Source organism: Denticeps clupeoides, chromosome 12, assembly GCF_900700375.1.
Source record: "Denticeps clupeoides chromosome 12, fDenClu1.1, whole genome shotgun sequence".
Taxonomy (NCBI): Eukaryota; Metazoa; Chordata; class Actinopteri; order Clupeiformes; family Denticipitidae; genus Denticeps; species Denticeps clupeoides.
The window spans coordinates 12,113,393-12,134,802 of NC_041718.1; the positions used below are offsets into that span (position 1 = coordinate 12,113,393).

Below are 21,410 nucleotides of genomic sequence, written 5' to 3' on the forward strand. Positions count from 1 at the left end.
ACAAATGAAATATCTGAAGCAGGGAAGCATCTTTAAGGTGCATTTCACCTTTGGTAAAATAATTTGTAACATTTCATGACTAGTGATCACGTTAATAGTTATTTGCATACATAAAACCACAGTAAAGAAACTCACAATGCATCAGACAGCAAGAAAAAAAAAAAGTTTTAGAGCTTTTAAAGTTTTAATTGACCAGCTTGAAACAAAACCTGGCATTTAAGGACAGTACTGCATTTATACAACTGTTCAGTGTGAAACTGCAAAACATACAGACCTCAAGCAGGCAGCCAACATGTGTTCTCACTCACGGATACCCAATTAAAGCTATATGGCTTATGAGTTCTACTTGGGGGGAATGGGACTTAAAAACATACCTGTACAAATACATACATATTTACACAAATGCTTAGGTGAGTGGTCTGGTGTAGATCTTTTTAAAACATTACTCAACTGGCAAACATACAAATAGCAAGTTATTCACAGAACTTTCTAACCTCATGTCAAGATTAGAAATGTCATAAAATGCATAAAAATGTGAAAGAAAAGGGAAAATGGATAGAAAACGGACCTTTAAGCAACAAAGAGCACCTCTGAATCTGTATGTCATGTATATATATATAAAAAAAAAAAAAAAAAAAAAACAACACATCACCTCTCACATGTTACACAGCCAGTGGCATATTTCATGTTTTAAGAAACAGAAAACAAGAAAACAATCATGTGGTACAAAAAAATAATTAGGACGTATTTTTATCAGAGACTGTATCAGGTTCTGCAGATTTCTCACAGTCTTTTGCAGCTTCTGACTTAATTTCTTTTTTGTCCTCTTTTCTGTCTTTGCTCCTGCTGCGGTCACGTCTGTCTCGCTCTTTCTCTCTGTCTCGGTCTCTGTCCCGCTCCCTGTCCCGGTCACGTCCTCGGTCACGGTCTTTGCCACGATCGCGATCTCTACTTCTGGATCGATCTCGACGACGATTTCGGTCTCTGTCTCTGTCCCGGTCACGCTCCCGATCCCCGTCGCGATCACGGTCTCTGTCCCGGTCACGCTCCCGGTCCCCGTCGCGATCACGGTCTCTGTCCCGGTCACGGTCTCTGTCCCGGTCCCCGTCGCGATCACGGTCTCTGTCCCGGTCACGCTCCCGGTCCCCGTCGCGATCACGGTCTCTGTCCCGGTCACGCTCCCGGTCCCCGTCGCGATTACGGTCTCTGTCCCGGTCACGCTCCCGGTCCCCGTCGCGATCACGGTCTCTGTCCCGGTCACGCTCCCGGTCCCCTTCGCAATCACGGTCTCTGTCCCGGTCACGCTCCCGGTCCCCTTCGCGATCACGGTCTCTGTCCCTGTCACGCTCCCGGTCCCCGTCGCGATCACGGTCTCTGTCCCGGTCACGCTCCCGATCCCCGTCGCGATCACGGTCTCTGTCACGCTCCCGGTCCCGATCCCCGTCGCGATCACGGTCTCTGTCACGCTCCCGGTCCCGATCCCCGTCGCGATCACGGTCTCTGTCCCGGTCACGCTCCCGATCCCCGTCGCGTTCACGGTCTCTGTCCCGGTCACGCTCCCGATCTCCGTCGCGGTCTTTGTCCCGGTCACGCTCCCGATCTCCGTCGCGATCACGGTCTCGGTCCCTGTTCTTCGTTCGATCTCGGTCATGGTCTCGTCGGTCAGATTCTCTGTCTCTGCCGCGGTCCCTCTCTCTGTCCCGCTCACGATCCCGGTCTCGCTCTCGGTCACGTTCCCTCCTCTTGTCTCCATCTCCTTCCCGGTGTCTATCCAACTCCCTCCCTCTGCTTCGTTCATGCTCCAGATCTCGTCCTCGGTCCCACTCCCGCTCCCTACTCCAGCGCTTCCCTTGACTCCGGTCCCAAGGTCTACTTCCATGCTGTGAGTCACGATCTCTCTCCCTTCTTCTATCTTCGGAGAGATCTCGTTGCCTCTCCTCTGATCTGTCCCGATGGCTGCTTTCAAACCTGCTTGGTCTCTCTCTGGGCTCAGAGTCATCTCTTGTTGAGCTGCTCCTCCTCCTCATTTCAGGAGAATGTCTTCTCCAGTGATCCTCACGATGAGACTCGGGGCTGTGGCCGCCCATGCGGACTGGCAACGAAATGGGACCCTCAGTTGGAGTCGGAAGCAGGGGTCCTGTGTGCCTAACTGGTCTTATATCACTAGAAAGGTTTTCAAAATGATACCGTGATGGCCCTCCGCTACCAGTATCACTAAAATGTCCACTTGGTGGAGGACCTCGGGGCCCACTGAACTGTTGAACTGATCCTCTATGACTGGAAAAGTCTTGAGGAGGCCCTCTCTGTTCCTCAAAAGCGCCTCTGAGTGGTGGTGAGGGTGCTCTGGAACCCCGAAATTGACTTGGCGGAGGAAATCGTTGTCCTGCCATTTCCGGAGGAGGAGGCCCCCTACGACCATCATACAGGTTTGGTGGGGGTCCTCTGAATTGAGGGACCTGTGAGGTGGCCTGGACATCCCTGTAAATAGGAGGAGGTGTTTGTCCTTGACGCTGTTCCATTCCTTGAAACACTCCACCACTTTTGTCATACTGATCCCCTGGACCTCTCTTAATATCCATCATAGGGTTTGAAGTGACATGATCTCCAACATGATGGGTGGGAAGTGGACCTCTTGGCCCAGAAAAATGTGTTGGAGGTGGTGCTCTGTTATCAAAGTGTCCTGGGGGTGGCCCTGGAAATGGTGGGGGTGGTCCTCTGGGTCCTGCAAAGTTAAATGGTGGGGGGGGCCCGCTGAATCTGGGTTGCATCATGCTAGCCTGTCCATCAAATGAAGGAAGTGGAGGGCCCTCCATATACTGTCCTGGAGGAGGCCCTCTTTGTCCCATGTGCTGTGGAGGCAGAGAACTCATGCTGCCATCAAACATCTGAGGTGGTGGACCTCTTGGTGGACCTCCCACTGGTGGAAAAGGAGGAAGGGGTCCTCTTGGTCCCATCATTGCTGGTGGTGGTCCTCTGGGGCAATCATATTGTTGGGGGGTACCCCACTGATTCTGGAAGGGTGGATATTGTCCTGGGGGTCCAAATGGAGATTTATCCCCTTCACCATGTAAAGGGAGAGGGGCCTGCATTGGTAGTGGTGCTTGTATTGGGGGAGGGCCTTGCATTGGAGGGGGTCCTTGAAGTGATGGAGGATGTCCTGCCATTGGAGGTGGGACATGAATTGGTGGTGGGCCCTGCACTGGAGCCATCCCAAGTATAGGAGGTGGTCCAACCGGAGGTTGGAAAGACACGGGAGGCGGTAATTCTTGAGGACTCCTATAGTCAGCTTGAGTGCTAGGAATGGGCATATGGGACCTGTGCCTGGTGTGGGAGCCTGAACTGGAGGTGCTGCAATTGTCAACACTTTGAGACAAACCAGTAAGCCCAGACTGGGATAATGTGGCATCAGAAGATGGTGGAGAATACAGTGAAGTACAGTCCTCTTTTTGTTCAACACTAGATGATGACTCAGATTTTAAAATAGCTGCAGAATTTGGCCACACACTAAAACTGTTCTCTGTTACATGTTCAATAGGTGTTGCCTCAATGGGTATTGGTTCTTCAGGCATGTAGTCTTCCACCATTTCAGGCTCAATTGTTTCACCTAATAAGGGAATGGCAACTTCTGTATTCTCATTCTCAAGGAAAGGTAATGATTTAGTTTGAATCTCCTCCTTGATCTGCAGTATTTCTGATTGTGTGTCAGTGGTCAGGGATTGTAGTGTTTCAGAAGAATTTGCAGCAGTAGCAGAAGTTACATTGGAGGAGGATGGAGCTGGTGCAGGCTCAGACACTGTATCAGGAGCTTCATCTTTCTCAGATGATTCTGATGTTTGCCTTCTACCAGTTGCAGCTTGCCTGGGGTCACGGCTTTGTCTAGGGTCTCGTCTTTGGTTAATAATTGGAGCTACTGAAGATTTTGACACCAACTCCTCCACTTTTTTACCAAGTTGGAGTAATTGGCTGTTGACTAGCAGGGCTTTCGCAGGCTGAGTAATCAAAGCCTCTGGAATCAAAATGCCTGAAGACCTTGAATCCTCCTGGTCCTCCAGGTGATGTTTTTGCTCATCAAATTTCTGTTGTTCCACAAGTATTGTGCTAGACCCAGGAGTGGCCTTTGACTGCCCTGGTACATCAGTCCGTACTTCATCAAAAATGGACTCATCTTCTGGATCATATTCTACATCATCCACAGTTGTGACTTCAGCTTCAGGTAGCACAACTGCCTCAGTTTGCTTTGGAATTTCAGGAATCTTTTCAGTTCGATAAGCTATACTTGGATCATATTCTTCCTCTGGGTCATATGGCCGATCATCTTCACATGCCTCTGCTGGTTTGTCCTTTAAAACCTGGCCAAACTGTTGAACAATAGGGTCCAGCAGGGGTGCTGCAGGCATACTGATTTCAAAAGCTCCCTTTTCCAAATTGGCCACTGAAATATCAGAGTCTGGCTTCTTCTTACCAAATAATGTGTTGAGTATGGTCTGGAGTGGAGTGGAAGATGTGGTGCTGGAGGGAATTGCAGTATCCTTCACTATATTGGCTGCAGTAGAGGCAGTTACAGAAGACAGGAGGGACAACACATTTGGAATGGGAATGGAGTTTGGAGCAGACTCAGAATTGCTGGTTAGTGGTGGAGACCCTGGAGGTGTTGTGCTAATGACGACATCCTGACTATGCCGTATGGGTTTATCATGTTTGATGTCAGCTTTCAAAGAGACAGGTTTCGGAAGACCAGTTTCATCATCTCTACTCGTTTTAGAACGCTTCTCTTCACCCTCAATAGGGGCACCAGGTCTCTTCTTATCTTTCTGGCAAATCAGAAGTCCAAGAAGAAGATTGGGTCGAGCTGGCTCCAGTCCTGCATGTTCAATGTAAAACAATTTAGAAACTCAAACATTTTTAAAATTTTAATCTTTATCAATTAGCTATTTTCCTCCCATGCCAACTGTCATTTTGGACATGCTTACCAGGTCCCTCAAAAGGTAAGAGTTTGGAGGGCAGGGGGTCTTTGGAACTCAAGGGGATGAGGTAGAGGTCTTTAATGCGTCGGTTGTTATTAGCGACCACACCAAAACGTTTGCGGCTGCTGAAATAAGAAAACAAAGACACGTACGCCACCTCCTCTTCTTCAGTTGCTGGGTGGAAACGGATAAGACACAGCTCCTGGAATGACAAGAGATAAATGATATCAGGATATTTTTAAGAGCGTTTTACAATATAGATATTTATCAAGATATTCTAAACTCATCCATACTTTAGACAATGATGTCTTCAGTTTTCCAACATAGTCCCACACAGTATGTGGGGAAATTCTTCCACCAATGTGAATGGTGTCTGGCAAATCCTATAATGAACATTAATGAACAAATCAAATGTCAGATTAATTCATAAACATTTGTAAATAGACTCTAATATTAGACAAAGAATATTAAAGCACCAACCTCTTTAAGATGCTCAAAAGATCCTGAAACCAGGTAAGCCTTAGTGACAAATTTGGCCACAGAGTGCATGTTGATAAAGCCTTTCCACATCATCTCCTGACTTGACAGGAAAAGTGCTGTTTCACCTTCTGCAGGGGGAAGGTTCTCTGGTGCACTGTCAAAAAAAAAAAACATTTGTTTACATTTCAGACCACCTTCCTCTATAAAAATATCTTATTTATACAGCATATTCGTATAGTGTACTCTGTCCTCTGTAGCAACACACAAAATCTCAAAGATGGTCAATAAAACCTCTGAGAGGTCAGAAAACATAATTTTGTACATCACTTCCACAGCAACAAAGCTGAAAAATGGGCTGATTAATTTGTACAAATTCATAAACATGGATACAGCAATTGCATTGAAGTTTACATCCACAATATTAATAATGTCAATCTTACATTCCTAACATACCATCATAACATTGGAAACTGCAAACCTATTGCTGAATACTTGATTTGAATTATTTTAGAGCTCTTGACAAATTTTCAGCCCATTTATTGACTTAATTTTCATTTAATTATCTTTGTGCTTTCAAGGAGGCTTTGCTTTATAAAATAATCACCTAGTTGCAGGCGTGGTACGGGTGTCCTGTGAAGATGTTTTCTGCACGGGTCTGGGGACAGGCGCTGGAGCAATAGCAGTTGTGGGCAAAAAAACTTTGCTGTCCACCACTGGGGGGTCTACAGCACCAGAACCAGTAACGTCAGGCACTGATTTTGTGACTGTGACTGTGGACCGGTGTACTGCAGTGCGTGGGTCTCTGCGTGTGATTGTGACAGAGGACACTGCTGGTAAAGCAGGTGGTACTGAAGCCTGAGGAGGTGTGCGAACACTGCTGATGTCCTCTGTGGAAGCCAGGACATCAGGCACAGGGGTGGTACTACTAGACTGTGGGATTGGTCCATCACTCTCCAAAGGTTTCTGGGGCCTTGAGTCCAGCTTTGCCTTGACCTCAGGTTTTTTAGGGATAGACAGTTTTGGCTTTTTTGGAGCAGGTTCCTCATCAGCAGATTTCTGACCTGAAAAAGAAATTAAACTTGAAACAACTGGCAGATTTTGTATTGAATTGTATTGAAAATACTGTCAATACATTTAGAGAATGGGTGGTAATCATGTTGGTATTGATAACATAGCCCAATTGCCCAAAGAATATGAATTCAATACCCGTGCAAATCTTGCAGTTGAGGTCAAACAGATGAGCCCTGTGCTCAGCAGTGGTGTCTTGCAGCATGCTGCTGAAGAAGTCAGGCATCGTGCTGCTGGTTTTTGAGGCTGTATTAGATACTGATGTAGTTCCAGAGGCCGAGGCAGCGGTCGGGCGGTCCTCCTCTTGCTCCTTAAACAAGAGACAGACACGAAAATGCAGATCTTAACATTGGGGTTCAGGTGTCACAAAGTAGTACATGAGGGACAAATAATCTTTCCATCTCCTCCGCTGAAATAGCTACAGGCCAAGGAACAGAGTTCACCGAAAACTGCAGGCAGAACAAAGGCCAGATGTTAAGAGGACATGGTCCTTTGAAGAAATACACAGAAGTTATGTGAAGAGAGCCAAGAAATAAGATCAAGGGAAGAAGATACCAGCTGAACAATGAAAATGAAGGAAAGGAAAGAGGAAGCAACCACTTACTCCCAAAGAAGCCAAGCGAGTAGATGTAGAGGAGGCAGGGATACATACATCTCCATCAGACATGGGAGGAGACTCCTCCATGTCCACATCGGGGGGTGCTAAATCCTGCTTAGGACCTGCCTTGGCCTGTCCTGCCGGGCTCTTAAATGGCTCCAGGACCTGGGGAGACAAGAGATTTAATAAAAAGATGAAGCAATTCCATGAAAATTTAGGAATATACATTCTTTTTTATAATACATACAGTGACAAAGAACATTTGTGAACATTTACAGCAATTATCAGGCGACCTCATCTAGAGCGATTAACAATCAGTAGTTACAGGAACCTGGAGCAACTCAGGGTTAAGTGTCTTGCTCAGCGACACAATTGTAGTAAGTGGGGGTTGAACCTGTAAATTTGTGGACTTCTGGTTTCATAGGTGAGTGTTTTACCCACTAGGCTACTATAACCCAAAGAACTAATGTTTAAAAACAAAACCAAGAAAAAAAAAAAAAAAAAAGTACCCAAAAGTACCCATCTTGCACCATTCAGGACAAACATACCTCAGTGTTCTCCATCTTTCTCCAGCCCGACACCTCTTTGGACAAGAGCTCCTCAGCACTCAGTCTAACCAGTCTAAATGGACTGACCTCCCCACCAACCACCCTGTAGAACAGGCCCTAAGGAAGTAAAAAAAAAAAAAAAAAAACAACTCACATTCAGGTTCAAACTAAAGCATGAGGCCAGACAAAACAAAATACATTTTATGAAGAAAATAACCCCATAACACTAAATATTAATCTTTGGGAAAGGAACAGGTAAAAAGCTGACCTTGTTCTTCGGGTCCTTCAGGTTGAACATGAGGGATCTGTATTTGTTCTTGTACTTGCTGTCAGTGCTCATGTAAAGGTTGAACATCTCCTTTTCAATGCTGACAGCAAGTCTGCTGACCTCGTTCTCAGACATTGACAAGTCATCACTGTCACTCACCCTGCAGTGAAACAAAGAGACCATGAGATGGTTCATATACGTGCATTGTGCATAGCTGCTTCATCACCATTAAAATCCAAGTTTCTTCACCTTTTATACAGGATGTCTGTGAGAGAGCGGCGGATATTCTGTCTCATCTGGTTATTGGGTGGTGGCAGGGGTGAAGCAGCTGGAGCTGGGGGCTGTGCAGGTCGGGACACTGAGGGCTGGCTGGGTGGGGTAGAAGATACAGGTGAAGGCAGGGTCCTGGGTGAAGGTGCAGACTGGTCCTTCTGCTGGGCCTGTGGTTGTTTCTTTGGGATGGTGAAGGTGGTCTTCGTCACCCGCAGGGCACCTGTGGCATGATGCCGTGGTGCAGAAGGAACTGAATGTACAGGTATGGGAGGAGGAGGAGGAGTGGGCACTGGCTTTTTAGATTTGACGGCCTTGCTGGGAGGCAGGACTTGCTTCTTGGATTCTTTGCCTGAGTTCGGTACAGGAGCTGCAGCTTTACTCCGGGTGATGGCCTTAGGTCCCTTGGAACCTACAGACTTCTTGCCTCCTTTAGGGACAGAGGGTGGCGCAGACTTCTTCTCATTGGGTACTGGATCCTTCTCACTCGACTCTTCCTCACTCTCTTTGCCCTCTTCTTTAGAAGCTGTTGAGAAAATAAAAAGAGCAGGAAACCTCAATGTGAGAAATCTATTAAAGCTTGATCATTAATACACATACATTGACTGCACCACAATAATTGATTGCATTTTGTACACCAGTTTTGCAATACTTTCACATATCTTCAAACAAATCATCAGAAAGGCAGTCCAAAAAACTTACATTGAACAGACCAAACATTTCTATGTTGCCTTTACTGCATTCAGGTAGACATATGGTGAGGGATCAACAAAAGAAAGACATCATAACACCTTAAGTATTTTATTGAGAAAAAAGCAATTGAAGTTTACAAATAAATGGCAGCCATCATGATTCAGAGGTGCTGAAATTTAAACAGAGAAGAGCTTTCCAGCACCACCAAGTCAAGGGTCACCAAGTTGAAGTGCATGAATGCACATAACTTATAAAGCAGCCATGGGAAGAGCTCCAGTGCTTACCAATAGTTTTGTTAATGTAGACATATATGTATTGGGAAAAACAGAAATATTTGCTCATTGCAAGAGATGGACTAAATGGGTTGAAGAAATGCTCTAATTAACAAGACCAGACCAATCCGTGATTAACATGCTGTAGCAGTGTATAATGCACCGTATAGTACCGTCCGTCCATGTCACATCGCTTAAGCCAATCATACACTTATTTTAAGAATCAGACCTAACCTGTCATGTCCTAACCTGAAATAAAATGAATTTTTGCAACTCACCCCTTACCAGCACAACCTGGTTTATTCCAAATATATAGGCCTCATTTAAAGTATTAGTGATAATGAACCTATAAATGCATACAAAGTTGTGCACTGCATCAGTCAGCAGTATAAGCAGCTGTAGCACAGAACATGAACAGCAATTGCAGAGACCCTTCAAGTATGACTTTCACTGAAGTGGCTCCCTCATTTCATAGACTAGCTTATGATTGACTGCTAATAAATCAGTTGTTCATAACCAAGAACAGGCACTTGTATAAATAAAACACACAAACAAATGTAGTTATTGTCTTCATGACAATGGAGCCCTCCAAGGAGCCCTTATCAGCAGAAAGGTAAGCCCTGCTCTATTACATAAAAATGAAAACCTCATTTTGAGTGGCAGAAGTTAATTCTTTAAATGAAAATTTTACTCAAGGCAATTTATAGCAGATCAACTTCTTAATTGTCCAAATTTCATAATAGTGTGCTAGAAAAGCCATGCTTGTTTCCTACTACTCCGTGGTATCCAATATGCAGTTATAAGACATTAATGTTTAAAAACTCTCTGCTTTAAATATCGTAATATCACCAGATTTGCACTAAAAACCTCTGTGTGCAGCAAATTTAAGGGCCAAATAATCAGCTTCCATAAACTGTATGTATTCATGTGACAATCTTTTTTTTTTTTTTTTGTCTTCCATTCTTCTCTCTTCTGCACGTCACCCTGGAAAATTGTGCTGGTCCCCTCTGCTGACAGCCACTGCCTCCTTCCCCCGCTGCTCTGGGGCCGCTCATTTGCAGCATTCAAGAGATGCTCGACGGACACATCAGAACACAGCCAGGCAGGACATCCAGAGGTAGCCAACAACAGCGGTCTCAAAATCCAATCACAGAATGAATATGATCTGTAACCACTTTATTATTATTATTATTATTTTTGGAAGCCAATTTTTCTCCAAAACATGTGCTGATAATGAATGGCATGCAATTTTGGAATCACATATATATATATATATAGAAAAAACATTGTTAGCCACATGATTAATGGCTGTATTACTGTGCAGACATCTGCCATAAGACCTCAGATGTGCAATATGGGAGAGAAAGTGGTGCTCTATTCATAGTGAAAAGAAACCACTGAAACCTACCTTCAAGCAGATGATGCAGCGAACATTCATAGTAGAAGTGCTGTACTGAGCACAACAGTGTAGGGAAGAAAAACATCTGCACTTGGTCCAGTCAAAAAGGATGCAAGAACATCCAAAAGAACAGATTTCATTGCACTTCAGTTTCAAACATTTTGTGCTCATTAGAACCCATAATCTGAGCTCTAAGTGTTACTTCAATGGCTCCATTGGATACAGAGCCCTAAATATAGCAGCCTCTCACAGTATAAATACCCAGAGTTTAATATATATTTATAAAAAAAGCTCTACTTTTTTTTTTTTTTTTTTTGCAATACTTACCACAGTACTGCATACCTGAATGAGGTATTTATACAGTGATTCTAACAGCATGGCACAGCCATACAGTTCACAACACTGAAAAAAATCACAATCTAGGCCATTTCCAATGACCTTCAAATATTGCTTGAGATTTCACATTTCAGGATCTAGATAAATAAATACTTTAAGTGTTCAGAACCAGTCAGAACCGAGGATATCAGCCCTTTCACCTCCTTAAAAAAACAATCAGGGTCTTAAATGCTCGTTGAACCTGAAACTAGGCTAATAAGAGTACAGAAAGGTTTTTAGATGTGGAAGACCTTCAAAGAGATACATACACGTTTTGTTTAACACTGATGGTGCAATGGGGGCAGTCTTTTCTGGCGTTACTGCATTGTAATTATGGTCGCTGGACCAGGAAGACATGGCTGGGGGTGGTGGGTGTTCCTCGGCATGCTCATCTTCATCATCTTCATCTGGCTCACTCTCCGACTCGCCGTCCTCTTCTGCTTTGACGGGCGACTCTGCAGACTTTGTGCCGGTCCTCTTGTCAAACGAACTCTTCTACACAAATGCAGACATACCAGAGATAGGAAACTATTACTGATCAAAAGCAAGTTAAGCAACAGAGTGACTAATTCAATCAGAATGTGAAACATAAAAGGTGAAGACTATAGCTTGTGGCACTCTACAAAATGACCCAGTACTTCTCAAATCTGCTTCTGGCGTAAAACCTACCAGAAAAGAGTACCATACAACCGGTCAGAAAGCCAATGTGCCTTCGTTATAAAAACATTTAGAAACACTCCAGGAGCAGGAGTGAAGAACATGGCACTTTTTATTCAGTTAGACCCCAGTACTGCAGATCTGCTGCACCACTACAGATATAGTTACCGAGTAAATGAGAAACTTTGCTATTCATGGAATATTGACAATAAGAAGGCTTGCAATTCCAAACTCGCTTGTTCCTAAGAGCAAAGAAGTCTGAATATAAGCAGCACCACAAGCATTTTCTCCCATAAAAACATTATGCAGTTAAAAAAAATTACATGTTAAAATCCAATTATGCCCACTAGACTATTTAGTCCTTTTGTTTATGTGAAAAACATGTAAGTTACATTAACCATTTAAAATGGATTTTCAATATACAAATGTGATTGTACAGGCAATGTAAAGTGCCACTTTTAGCCAGTCCCACAACAAGATTTCCCCAGGACATGCTGTTTTGGTGTGTGCAGCTTTAAATCCTAATAAGTAGGAGAGAGGCGTGATGAGGAGGAGAGCGGCCTATTGAAGCGAGCGGGCATCAACACCATTCACCAACCACAATGTTTGGTGCAAACAGGAAGTTGTGTCTGCATTATTCTATAAAATAAATCACCCATCGTTTCTTGTGTGGCGGAACAATAAATTTTATTTTTACATCCCATCACTGAGTGACTGCAATGCTATGCATAATTGGAAGCCATGATGGTCTGTAGTTACTTTTAGGGGAGGGGTCAGAAATTTTTTGGGTGGACAAAGTATGAGGTAACATTTCCCTTATGACGACATTACAGATCACAGTCTTAGCTGGCGCTCTCTGAACAGCAAAACAGAATAAGCAAAGCACTCTTTATACATATCACCATTGCTAGCCCCTGCAAGACTATTACTAGTTCCCTGGGCCAGTCTATAACGTTAATCTCACAAAGTTAAATTTCCATAATTGGGGACCTTTAAGAAAAGCGCCAAGCCTTCCTGAAAATACCTGGAGACTGGACCCAGTTGTTTTCTTCATGCCTTTGGGCTTAGATTTGTCTTTCTGTATGGGTTCCTTGACGTCAGTGATGGACTTCATGGCTGCTGCAGCATGTCTCAGGATGCAGTCGTTGCCACAGTAGACTGAATCGGGCAGGGCGTTCCTATCACAGCCAGGACCGATGCATTTGGGTAGAGAAGATGCACCCACAGCCTGCAGAAACTCACTTCTATCAGATGCAGACATGGCAGCAGTAAATTGTGTCTCAAGGTTGCTATGTAACAGTAATCATTTCCTTATGATTTAAGATGTACGATGTACTTATAAGAGTGATGCAAAACACATTCATATCTAAAGAATAAAACGTGTCAGTCAAATTGGTCAAACTAGATTTGGAGATAATGGCAAAAAGAAAACTAAAGTACTTATCAGTAATTAATCGTAGTAATAGTTATAAAAAATAAAATATACAACTGATTTTCACCAATAGGACATATGTAGGGGAAAGGCACAAAACACAAAGGAAGCCACAATAATGCTGCCAAAGTCTATAGTCTGTGTTCATCGTTATGATGTGACGGAGAACAGAAGAGACACAAGGTAAATGTGTGAGTCATGGGACAATATAGTCATGTGACAATAACAAAATGTATCATGTAATATTGTCGAATAATAAAAAAACTAAATGTGGTTCACAAAATATATTATAATGAAACATCATTTTGGTGACTAAAACAAGATAATTATGTCCCCTTGTTAATTGCATTGTTGTTATTATGAAGTATTTCTGTTTCCTGTGTCTCCCATTTGGTCGTATAGATGAGTTAACATCCTCAATCCCAGTCTGTATTATTTATATATCAAAAAACTTTTTTTTTTTTTTTAACAACGAAGTACATGGGGAGAAATGGGGCCACTGGAATAGATGTAGAGTATTATTGAGTCTATAAGGTAACAATAGTATAATAAGATAACCTTGTTTCAATTGTGAAATGAGTTTGACAAAGAAAAATTTTACTTTGACTGTTCTATGTACTTGTACTACATTGACTAGAAAATAGAATTGCATTACATAAAAATTGACTAAAAATCTTCATACACCAAAAGCTTGTTACTAAAACACGTTTAAATACAGATTTTACAACGGTACTGGCATAGTATTGCCATTATATTTTAAATCCTTAGATACCAGGGGCACCAGAATAAGTACCTGTGAAGTACCATACACGTTAGCAGGAACAAACATACCGGTTGGAAAATCTTTATTTTCTTTTTCCCACTGGGGTTGGTGGCTTTCTCTATTCTGCCTTTAATTCCAAGATCCTCACTGGTTTTGTCCTCCACTTCAGCAGAGGATGCCGTAGGCACAGTGACTGCTGGGCTTGGTTCACTTTTCCGTGTGACTGGTGCACTTCGCTTCCCATTTTCTGATGGAGTTGTGCTTGTTGCAGTGGGTCTGGTAACCTGGCCCTTCTGGCCATTGCATTTGGGGCAGATGTAGTCTTCCCCATTCCGCTCCATCAGTCGTCCACGGGCCTCGGTGATGCCTACACAATCACCATGGAACCACTCTTCACAACGGTCACAGCAGATCATGAACCTGAGGATACAAATTCGGATTAGTGTTAACATACCTTCCTAGCATTCTGATTGGCTGAGAGCAATCCTGGAAATAGCCTCTCACAATTTCAGTCTGATTCATCTCTTTTCACATCACTGTGGCTTATTAGATTATATATCAAAACAATCAGCTGGTGCCTACACAGCACTGCTTAGAAACATATGGATCAGTGATTTAATCTTCGAAGCTAAATCTACAGATTAATGTCCCAAAAACTTTTAAATAAATAACTGAGCAAACTGCAATAAATCACAATAATACACTCAAGGTCATGTGACTGGTGAGTTTAGGCACTTGATGTGCTATGGTCACAGATCTCAAATCGTTCAAGACTATTATGGCACTTTGGTGCTATTTTATAAAATCTTACACAAGAGAGCATAAAAGTGACCAGAAACCTGCAGAATGCATCTCGGGCATACTCTACATGCATGTTTTATTTAATCACTTTGGCTGAGCCAGTCCTTAAATTCTTCATTTTCAACAAACAAAAAACACTGCCTGAGAATAAAGATGTATACATATCAGGTTTTGGCTAATGCACTATACCCTATTAAGAAAATTCCCTGACTTTTTCTGTCTGGAAATGTCCCTGATATTCCAGGAATTCCCTGACTTTCAGGGTATAACCTGATTATACATTTGGCAAAGGACGGCCAAAATCTGAATAATGCTGAAAAGAAATCTAAAAGGACTGTAGTCAAGACTACACCATTACAAAAACTGACAACCTAATAAGAAAACTGCATACCTTTTATTGTGTTTCTGTCTACAGATGCAATAAAGTGCATTAGGATCATAGCCCTCATCATCGGAATCGCTGGATTCAGATTCTGATTCCTCATAGTCCTCGTCCTCATCTTCAGCCTTGCGAGACTTCAAGCCACTTTTGGGTCTGGCATCTTTCTTGGTGTCTTTATTGCCTCTGGCAGGGCTTCTGGCAGGCCTGCGAGTGGCAGCCTCCACTACCGGCTTGTCTTTGCCTTCCTTCTCTTCTTTTTCCTGCTCCTGCAGCTGCTTTTCTTCTTCCTTACTGATATCTGGCTGCTCTTTGGGGTCAGGGAGCTCAACAACTTGCTCCTCGACTGTATAGTCTGTGGCCTCTGGCTGCTCTTCAGAAATTTTCTGGGTCTCACCACTTGCCACGGTGGCCTCCTCCTCCTCCTCTTCCTCCTCCTCCTCCTCATTTTCAGAGCTTCCATCGTCACTCACAGAGCCACCGGCTCCAGGCTTTGCTGGGGCAGCTGTCTTCTTTCTGCCCCCTCCTCTGGTCTTCCTCTCTGGCGATGTGGCCTTGTTTTTGGCCTCTGCATTGCCATCAAAACTAGCTTCCGATGCAGTCTCAGCATCAGTGGGGTTCTGAGACACAGCGTCGCCACAGTCCATGAAGGCAGGCGCGCTGCGGCGTCCACCTCCACGGCCACGTTTGGTTGTCAGCAGGAACTCCTCCAACTTGTCTGTGCGCTTTGCCTGTCTGCCGCTGCGCCTCACTGGTGCCCCACGCCTTTCAGGGCTCTCCTGCGTAGCTTCTCCAGGCATCTCCCTCTTGGCTATGGTGGTCTGACGAAAACCCCAGGTCTTCCTTAACTCACCAGCCGCCTTTGCTGGTTTCTCAGAGTCCTCTAACTTCTCCTCAGCAGCTTCATCATCCGGGTCTTTGCACTTTAGGATTTGTTGATCTTCCTCTGTGACAGATATAGCTGGAGTGAGGACAAAACCAAAACGATTAGGATCCATGAACAAAGCACAAATAAATAGCTTCTTATGGAGTGCACCAATAAGAATTTTGAAAAGAAATTGAAGGGAGTGTTTAATATTTAATGCCACAGATTAAAGATTAATCAGCCATTCCAAGCAGGGAGAGCAATGCGGAAAAAAAATCTAGAAGGATTGGCACCATACTTCCTACTATACACCTCAGCGCTAACCCTAGAAAGGGTTTTCAAAGATGGGCAGAGCAAAAGCATCAGATGTACCCAGCAAGGCTCTGCAAATGGAGAGGGCCTCTAAGACAAGAAGGAAATGCGTTGATCCGCAAGTACCTTGAGAGGTGCTATCCACGGGATCTTGGCTGGGCCCAGGCCCGGGATCTACAGCGAGCTCGGGGCTCTTACTCTCCTCCATAGCTGGAGTCTTTCACTACTTTCAAACACAATGTCTACAAGTGAGAGAGAGGTACAAGACACAGTTGGGAGAAGCTCACAAGGCCTGTGCTCTAGTTCATAAACTAGAAGGATGCTGCATTCCCATAACAAGATGACAATATTTTACAACATCTAGACCTAAACTATTAAAAACCAAAAGTGATCTAAATACACCATAATATTAAAGCTTTAAATATCCTAGATCGTTCAGGCTGCGAATAAGCGCAATTGTATGTCAACTTCACTTTAAAAGGTCCCCTGACATTAATTAGTTTTGCTTGTATATAGGTCTTGTTGGTCCCCTACTACTGTATCTGAAGTCTGTTTCTGAAAGACGGCCACAGTGCAGAATTACTGCCACTTTTATCCAGTCACACAATGAGATTTTCCCAGGATGCACCATTTCAGTGTCTGTTGCTTTAAATGCAAATGAGGAGAAGAGAGGCAGGACAAGGAGGAGAGCGGGCATTCGTGGAAATTATGTCATCATTCACCAACCACAATGTTTGGAAGTCGTGTAACCTTTCTCTTTATGAGAATATAAGGGAACAATTTAAAGATCCGACTATCTGAGCTGCCGATCTGAACAGCGAAGAAGAATGGTTAAAGTACTCCTATTGCCTGCAGGACAGGCTAATAGAACTCTAATTATTGTTAAATAATCTCAAAAAGTGACATTTTCATGTCAAGGGACCTTTAAAAGGTTTTTAGGATGTGATCAGGCAAACATTTCATACAGATTTAAAAATTCACAAAGAATCTTTTTCAGTCTTTTTTGACACACCTATCAGGTCTCTAGATGTTACTGTAGAGCAGATTGATCAAATGCACCAACTAGACTTAAGAACATCTTACAGCCACCATTCCAAACATCATTTGAATTAACTTCTGTTTCATATGCTGCAATTTTTTTTTTTTTTTAAAAACACCTTTCTTCATTGTTGTCCCATTGTTTACATAAAGTGAGTTATATGAATTAACTTTGGCATGATGGATTGGTTTTGTACCTTTTTATTGCTTTTTATTTCAACAAGCAAAAACAAAATGCAAAAAAAAAAAATTCCAGAAGACAACTAATCATAAAAAAACTACTTAATATTGCCAAAGACAACCTGTGCTGTCCTTTTACATGACTGGTTTAAGTCAGTCACTGACTAGAATTATTCAATGCAGCAGTGACCAGAGACTAAATTAATCAATCACTGTGCTCTCAGTGTGACCATTAAACTTGCTACTGCAGTTCAGAGCAGCTGTATTTTCACAGACCACGGTATGCTTGTTATACTGAGAGTCAGCATGCACTTCTTTATGCCTCCATCTCCCCATCTACCATGGATCAGGAGGATCTTGTGTTCATTTCGTAACTGCAGACCATACCTGCTCTTGTTGGCAGGTGGCCTTTTACTTCAGTGGAAAAGACTTCATCCAACGAAAACTCATCAGTGCATCACATAGAGGATCTGTTTAATAAAAAAAAAAAAAAAAAAGGATCCCCAATCACAACTAGTACATTACATATGCATTGTTATGACATCACAACTACCCCAAACAACCAATCAGTTCGACCTGATAACTACAAACACCACTGAACAAACAGGAAAAGTATATAAAGTGGGTCAGCAAGAACTTCTTAATTTTTGCATTCATTCTTCTTAGCAAGTCAGTTTGTTAGGCTTTTTATTCTGAATGATTATCAATATGATTTTTCAAGACAACACTGACACTGTAAGTATTTGTGAATATTATGACGAGAGTCAGATATTAAACATTAAAGAGTCAGCAAAAAAGCAAAGTTGGGTAAAATACTGATTTAAAATTGCCCTTACAAGCTCGTAGATTTCTACTATGGATGAATTGCAAAAGTGCAGAACTAAGCTTTGAGGGGAAAAAAAAATAATTTTATTAAAAACATTTTTTTAAATACCTAGTTTTGCAACAAGCTGATTAAAAATAGGCAGCAAACAAAAAAGCTGACTAAGAATGGTGCTTTAAAAGTGTATATGGGCAGTAATATCATTAGGTCAGAACAACTAAGATAAGATCAGAGAGAAAGCACTGCATGTGGCTGGTACCAACATCAGATTTACCTCAGCAATCGTGCCATCTCTGATCAGCCCACCCACAACTGCTCAACCTGACAGTGCAGTAAAGTGATATACATAAAGTTCAGGCCAAAAGTTTGAACACACCTTCTCCTTCAATGTGTTTTCTTTATTTTCATGATCATTTACATTGGTAGATTCTCACTGAAGGCATCAAAACTAAGAATGAACACACGTGGTGTAATATACTTAAAAAAAAAAAAAAAAAGTGAAATAACTGAAAACATGTTTTATATTCTAGTTTCTTTGCTCTGATTACTGCTTTGCACACTCTTGGCATTCTCTCAATGAGCTTCAAGAGGTCGTCACCTGAAATGCTTTTCCAACAGTCTTGAAGGAGTTCCCAGAGGTGTTTAGCACTTGTTGGCCCCTTTACCTTCACTCTGCAGTCCAGCTCACCCCAAACCATCTCGATTGGGTTCAGGTCCGGTGACTGTGGAGGCCTGGTCTCCACTTTATGTTAAGTACATAACTCCACATTCATTCATAGTTTTTATGCCTTCAGTGAGAATCTACCAATGTAAATGGTCATGAAAAAAAAAAAAAAGAAAATGAGAAGGTCCAAAGTTTTAGCCTGTACTGTACATGCGCGTCACAATCAGTATTCCTCTCAGTCAATCGCAAAGCCAGGTCATAAACCTAATGGTGAACTAAATTTTAAGTGAAAGTGAAGCACAAGGTGCACACAACAAAATGTGCCCTCTGCATTTAATCAATCACGTTGGTGCCTGGGGAGCAGGTGTTGGGTACGGTGTTTTACTCAGTGACTCCTTGGCAGTTCCGGATACAAACCAGCTACCTTGCGATTACGCGTCCACTTCCTTACCCTCTTGGCCAACCACTATTTATGCTATTAAAATCATGTAAAAAATGATTAAAAAGACCAAAGTAGCCGATAATCAAATATTGCAATTTAATAAAATCAATTATGTCAAAGAATAAACCACCAAGCCACCTGCAAACACCTGAATTATGCAATTTCAAAAAACAAGTCTATATTAGAAAAAAATAACTAGTTATCTCATATTGATCAACCATTACAACAAATTCCTTCTTGCTCTCGAGCCACAAATAGTTTCAGGTTCATTAGGCACGATTTACATTGTTTTAAATGTAACAGCATGCAACCAGCAGTCGCGATGTACTAATTAATTGATTTAGGGGTGAACCCTAATACCACAAGGTGGAGACACGGGGATCACGACATAAAGATTTAGTTTTAATCTTGCTGTATTGAGTTCCCAAAATCACGATGGACAAAACACATTAAGGACCATTGTAAAGGAAAACGAAGCACACGGCAGAAGTCCATCGACAGCATCGAATTAACAACGTCCGAGTGCGGAACAAACTAAATGCAACTCATGTGCTCCTTTTAAGAAGATATAAAACCACAGGGATTTACACTCACTCACTCTAACCCTCAAATCGCATTCAAACCAACCGTTAATAAATAACTAGTTAACGCGCGTCGCCACGCTTCGGCAGGAGGAAAACAAACACTTCCCAGCGTGTCTTGAATTTGGACCAGAACACCACGCATCCTAATGAAGAAATTAGAAGCTGTTTGGGCGGCAGGAACGCGTAGCTGAGTACTTGCCAAAGGACCGCCGTGACGCTGATGCTAACGGCTACATCTGTCGTGGCCCAAGTTAGCCTAGCGGCTAGCGAACCCCCACCCCTACCATCCAGTAAATTAAGTTCGCCTGCCCGACACTCCCAGTACGACTGCACACGCACCGCACAACTCCGACAACACGTGCGGAAGCGGTCCGCTTTAGTGTGAGCGCGTTGGGGCGAAGCAAAACTGCCTAACCTTGAAACGCTGGCTAGCAAGCTAACGCCACGCAGCCGCGACCGAAGGCCCCGCCAGCTTTGCGTCGTGGGCACGGTGCGCGCGGGCAGCCGCGGTGTCCGCAGAGCGTCGCGCTGCTGACCGCGTAAACGGGGCTGCAAAGAGGCCAGGCCGAACAAGCGCGACGGTCGGTTCGCGCCGCTGCGCCCGGCCGCCATCATGGCGCCTCTCGTCGGCTGCCGCGTTCGACTCGAGGCTTATTGTCGCACGTACGCGCGAAACGGCACTTTGTAACGACGCGCGTACCCGCTCCGTCAATCACCGTCGTGCGCGCAACGAGAACGATAAACGAGATATGCACGGCGCGGTGCCCGGGACTCACTTGTTCGGCGTGCTTTTTTTTTAAATTCTGTAATCCTCCGTCGTCGGTCATCCCTCCATTTTCTCTTCGCGTGGTGGGCGGCTTGGCTGCAGTTTAGTGCCAGCGGCGGCGGCCGAGCGGAAGGCTACGTGAGCGCTACAGCGCCTCTTTCTGGGTTGGAGTGGAACTGCACGTTGTTGTTGTTCCACGGACACGGTCTTTTCATATTTGTAAAATTAAATTGTAAGAACTTCTATCATTTTCCCGAAGGAATTCTGCGACATACTTTTTTTTCCTCTGTGCGTCCTCAGCCTGCCGAAAAAAGTCCCTTTCTCCCATATACCTAGAACTGAAAACAGTAACAGTACACTACAAATGCCCTATTATTACATTATAGTCATGCCCCCTGAAATAGGGTGACACCAGATGTCCTGGATGTCCCGGCCTATGGAAGAAAACCTTTTCCATTTGATATTGACATTTTATTAGCCTTTGAATTTCAAACACATATTTTTTTTTTAATATTGTTTCTTGGGCTGTACAATTTTGCTATAAATAATTTCAGTGTATGTTTTTCAATGGCAATGAATTCACTGTAAAAAAAAAATAAATGTGAAATTCAGGGTCATGTGACGCGAAGGCGAGGTGACCTGCGCGTGCACGTGGTTATGTTTCCTGCAAACGTTAATGGCTGCAGATTCGTCCATTTCATAAATCGAATCCCAAGTGAGACACAAAGCGCCTGATACTCGTCAAGTAAAAAGAAACAAAACAATTTCT

The 21,410-nt window shown here is 43.3% G+C and overlaps 1 protein-coding gene across 4 annotated transcripts; it reads right to left on the reverse strand.

Annotated features, from left to right (window-relative positions):
* Positions 1-165: 165 nt before the first annotated feature.
* dido1 (death inducer-obliterator 1) lies at positions 166-20,769 on the reverse strand. 4 transcript variants are annotated; one of them, XM_028998433.1, is made up of 17 exons: positions 20,652-20,769; positions 17,750-17,832; positions 16,271-16,386; positions 14,980-15,928; positions 13,856-14,207; positions 12,617-12,820; positions 11,205-11,430; positions 8,176-8,722; positions 7,927-8,086; positions 7,659-7,775; positions 7,165-7,275; positions 6,651-6,822; positions 6,049-6,505; positions 5,445-5,598; positions 5,258-5,347; positions 4,971-5,166; positions 166-4,861 (listed from the first exon to the last, which is right to left on the reverse strand). In XM_028998433.1, exons 3-17 carry the CDS (start codon positions 16,350-16,352, stop codon positions 738-740), a joined length of 7,941 nt encoding a protein of 2,646 aa, XP_028854266.1. In that variant the 5' UTR covers positions 16,353-16,386; positions 17,750-17,832; positions 20,652-20,769; the 3' UTR covers positions 166-737. The 4 variants fall into 4 exon arrangements, with proteins under 4 accessions (XP_028854266.1, XP_028854264.1, XP_028854267.1 ...); XM_028998431.1 differs by having other exon boundaries at positions 7,117-7,275; XM_028998434.1 differs by lacking the exon at positions 16,271-16,386 and having other exon boundaries at positions 7,117-7,275.
* Between the last annotated feature and the right edge of the window lie 641 nt (positions 20,770-21,410).

What these genes read in the sequence shown, in the direction of transcription:
- dido1 (XM_028998431.1), bottom strand. Translation starts at nt 16,352, where the DNA reads ATGGAGGAGAGTAAGAGCCCCGAGCTCGCTGTAGATCCCGGGCCTGGG. An exon ending in CTCGCTTGGCTTCTTTGGGA is followed by an intron (nt 6,823 to 7,116) that starts GTAAGTGGTTGC and finishes CTCTTGTTTAAG; the next exon opens with GAGCAAGAGGAGGACCGCCC. An exon ending in TGAAGACATCATTGTCTAAA is followed by an intron (nt 5,167 to 5,257) that starts GTATGGATGAGT and finishes TTGTCATTCCAG; the next exon opens with GAGCTGTGTCTTATCCGTTT.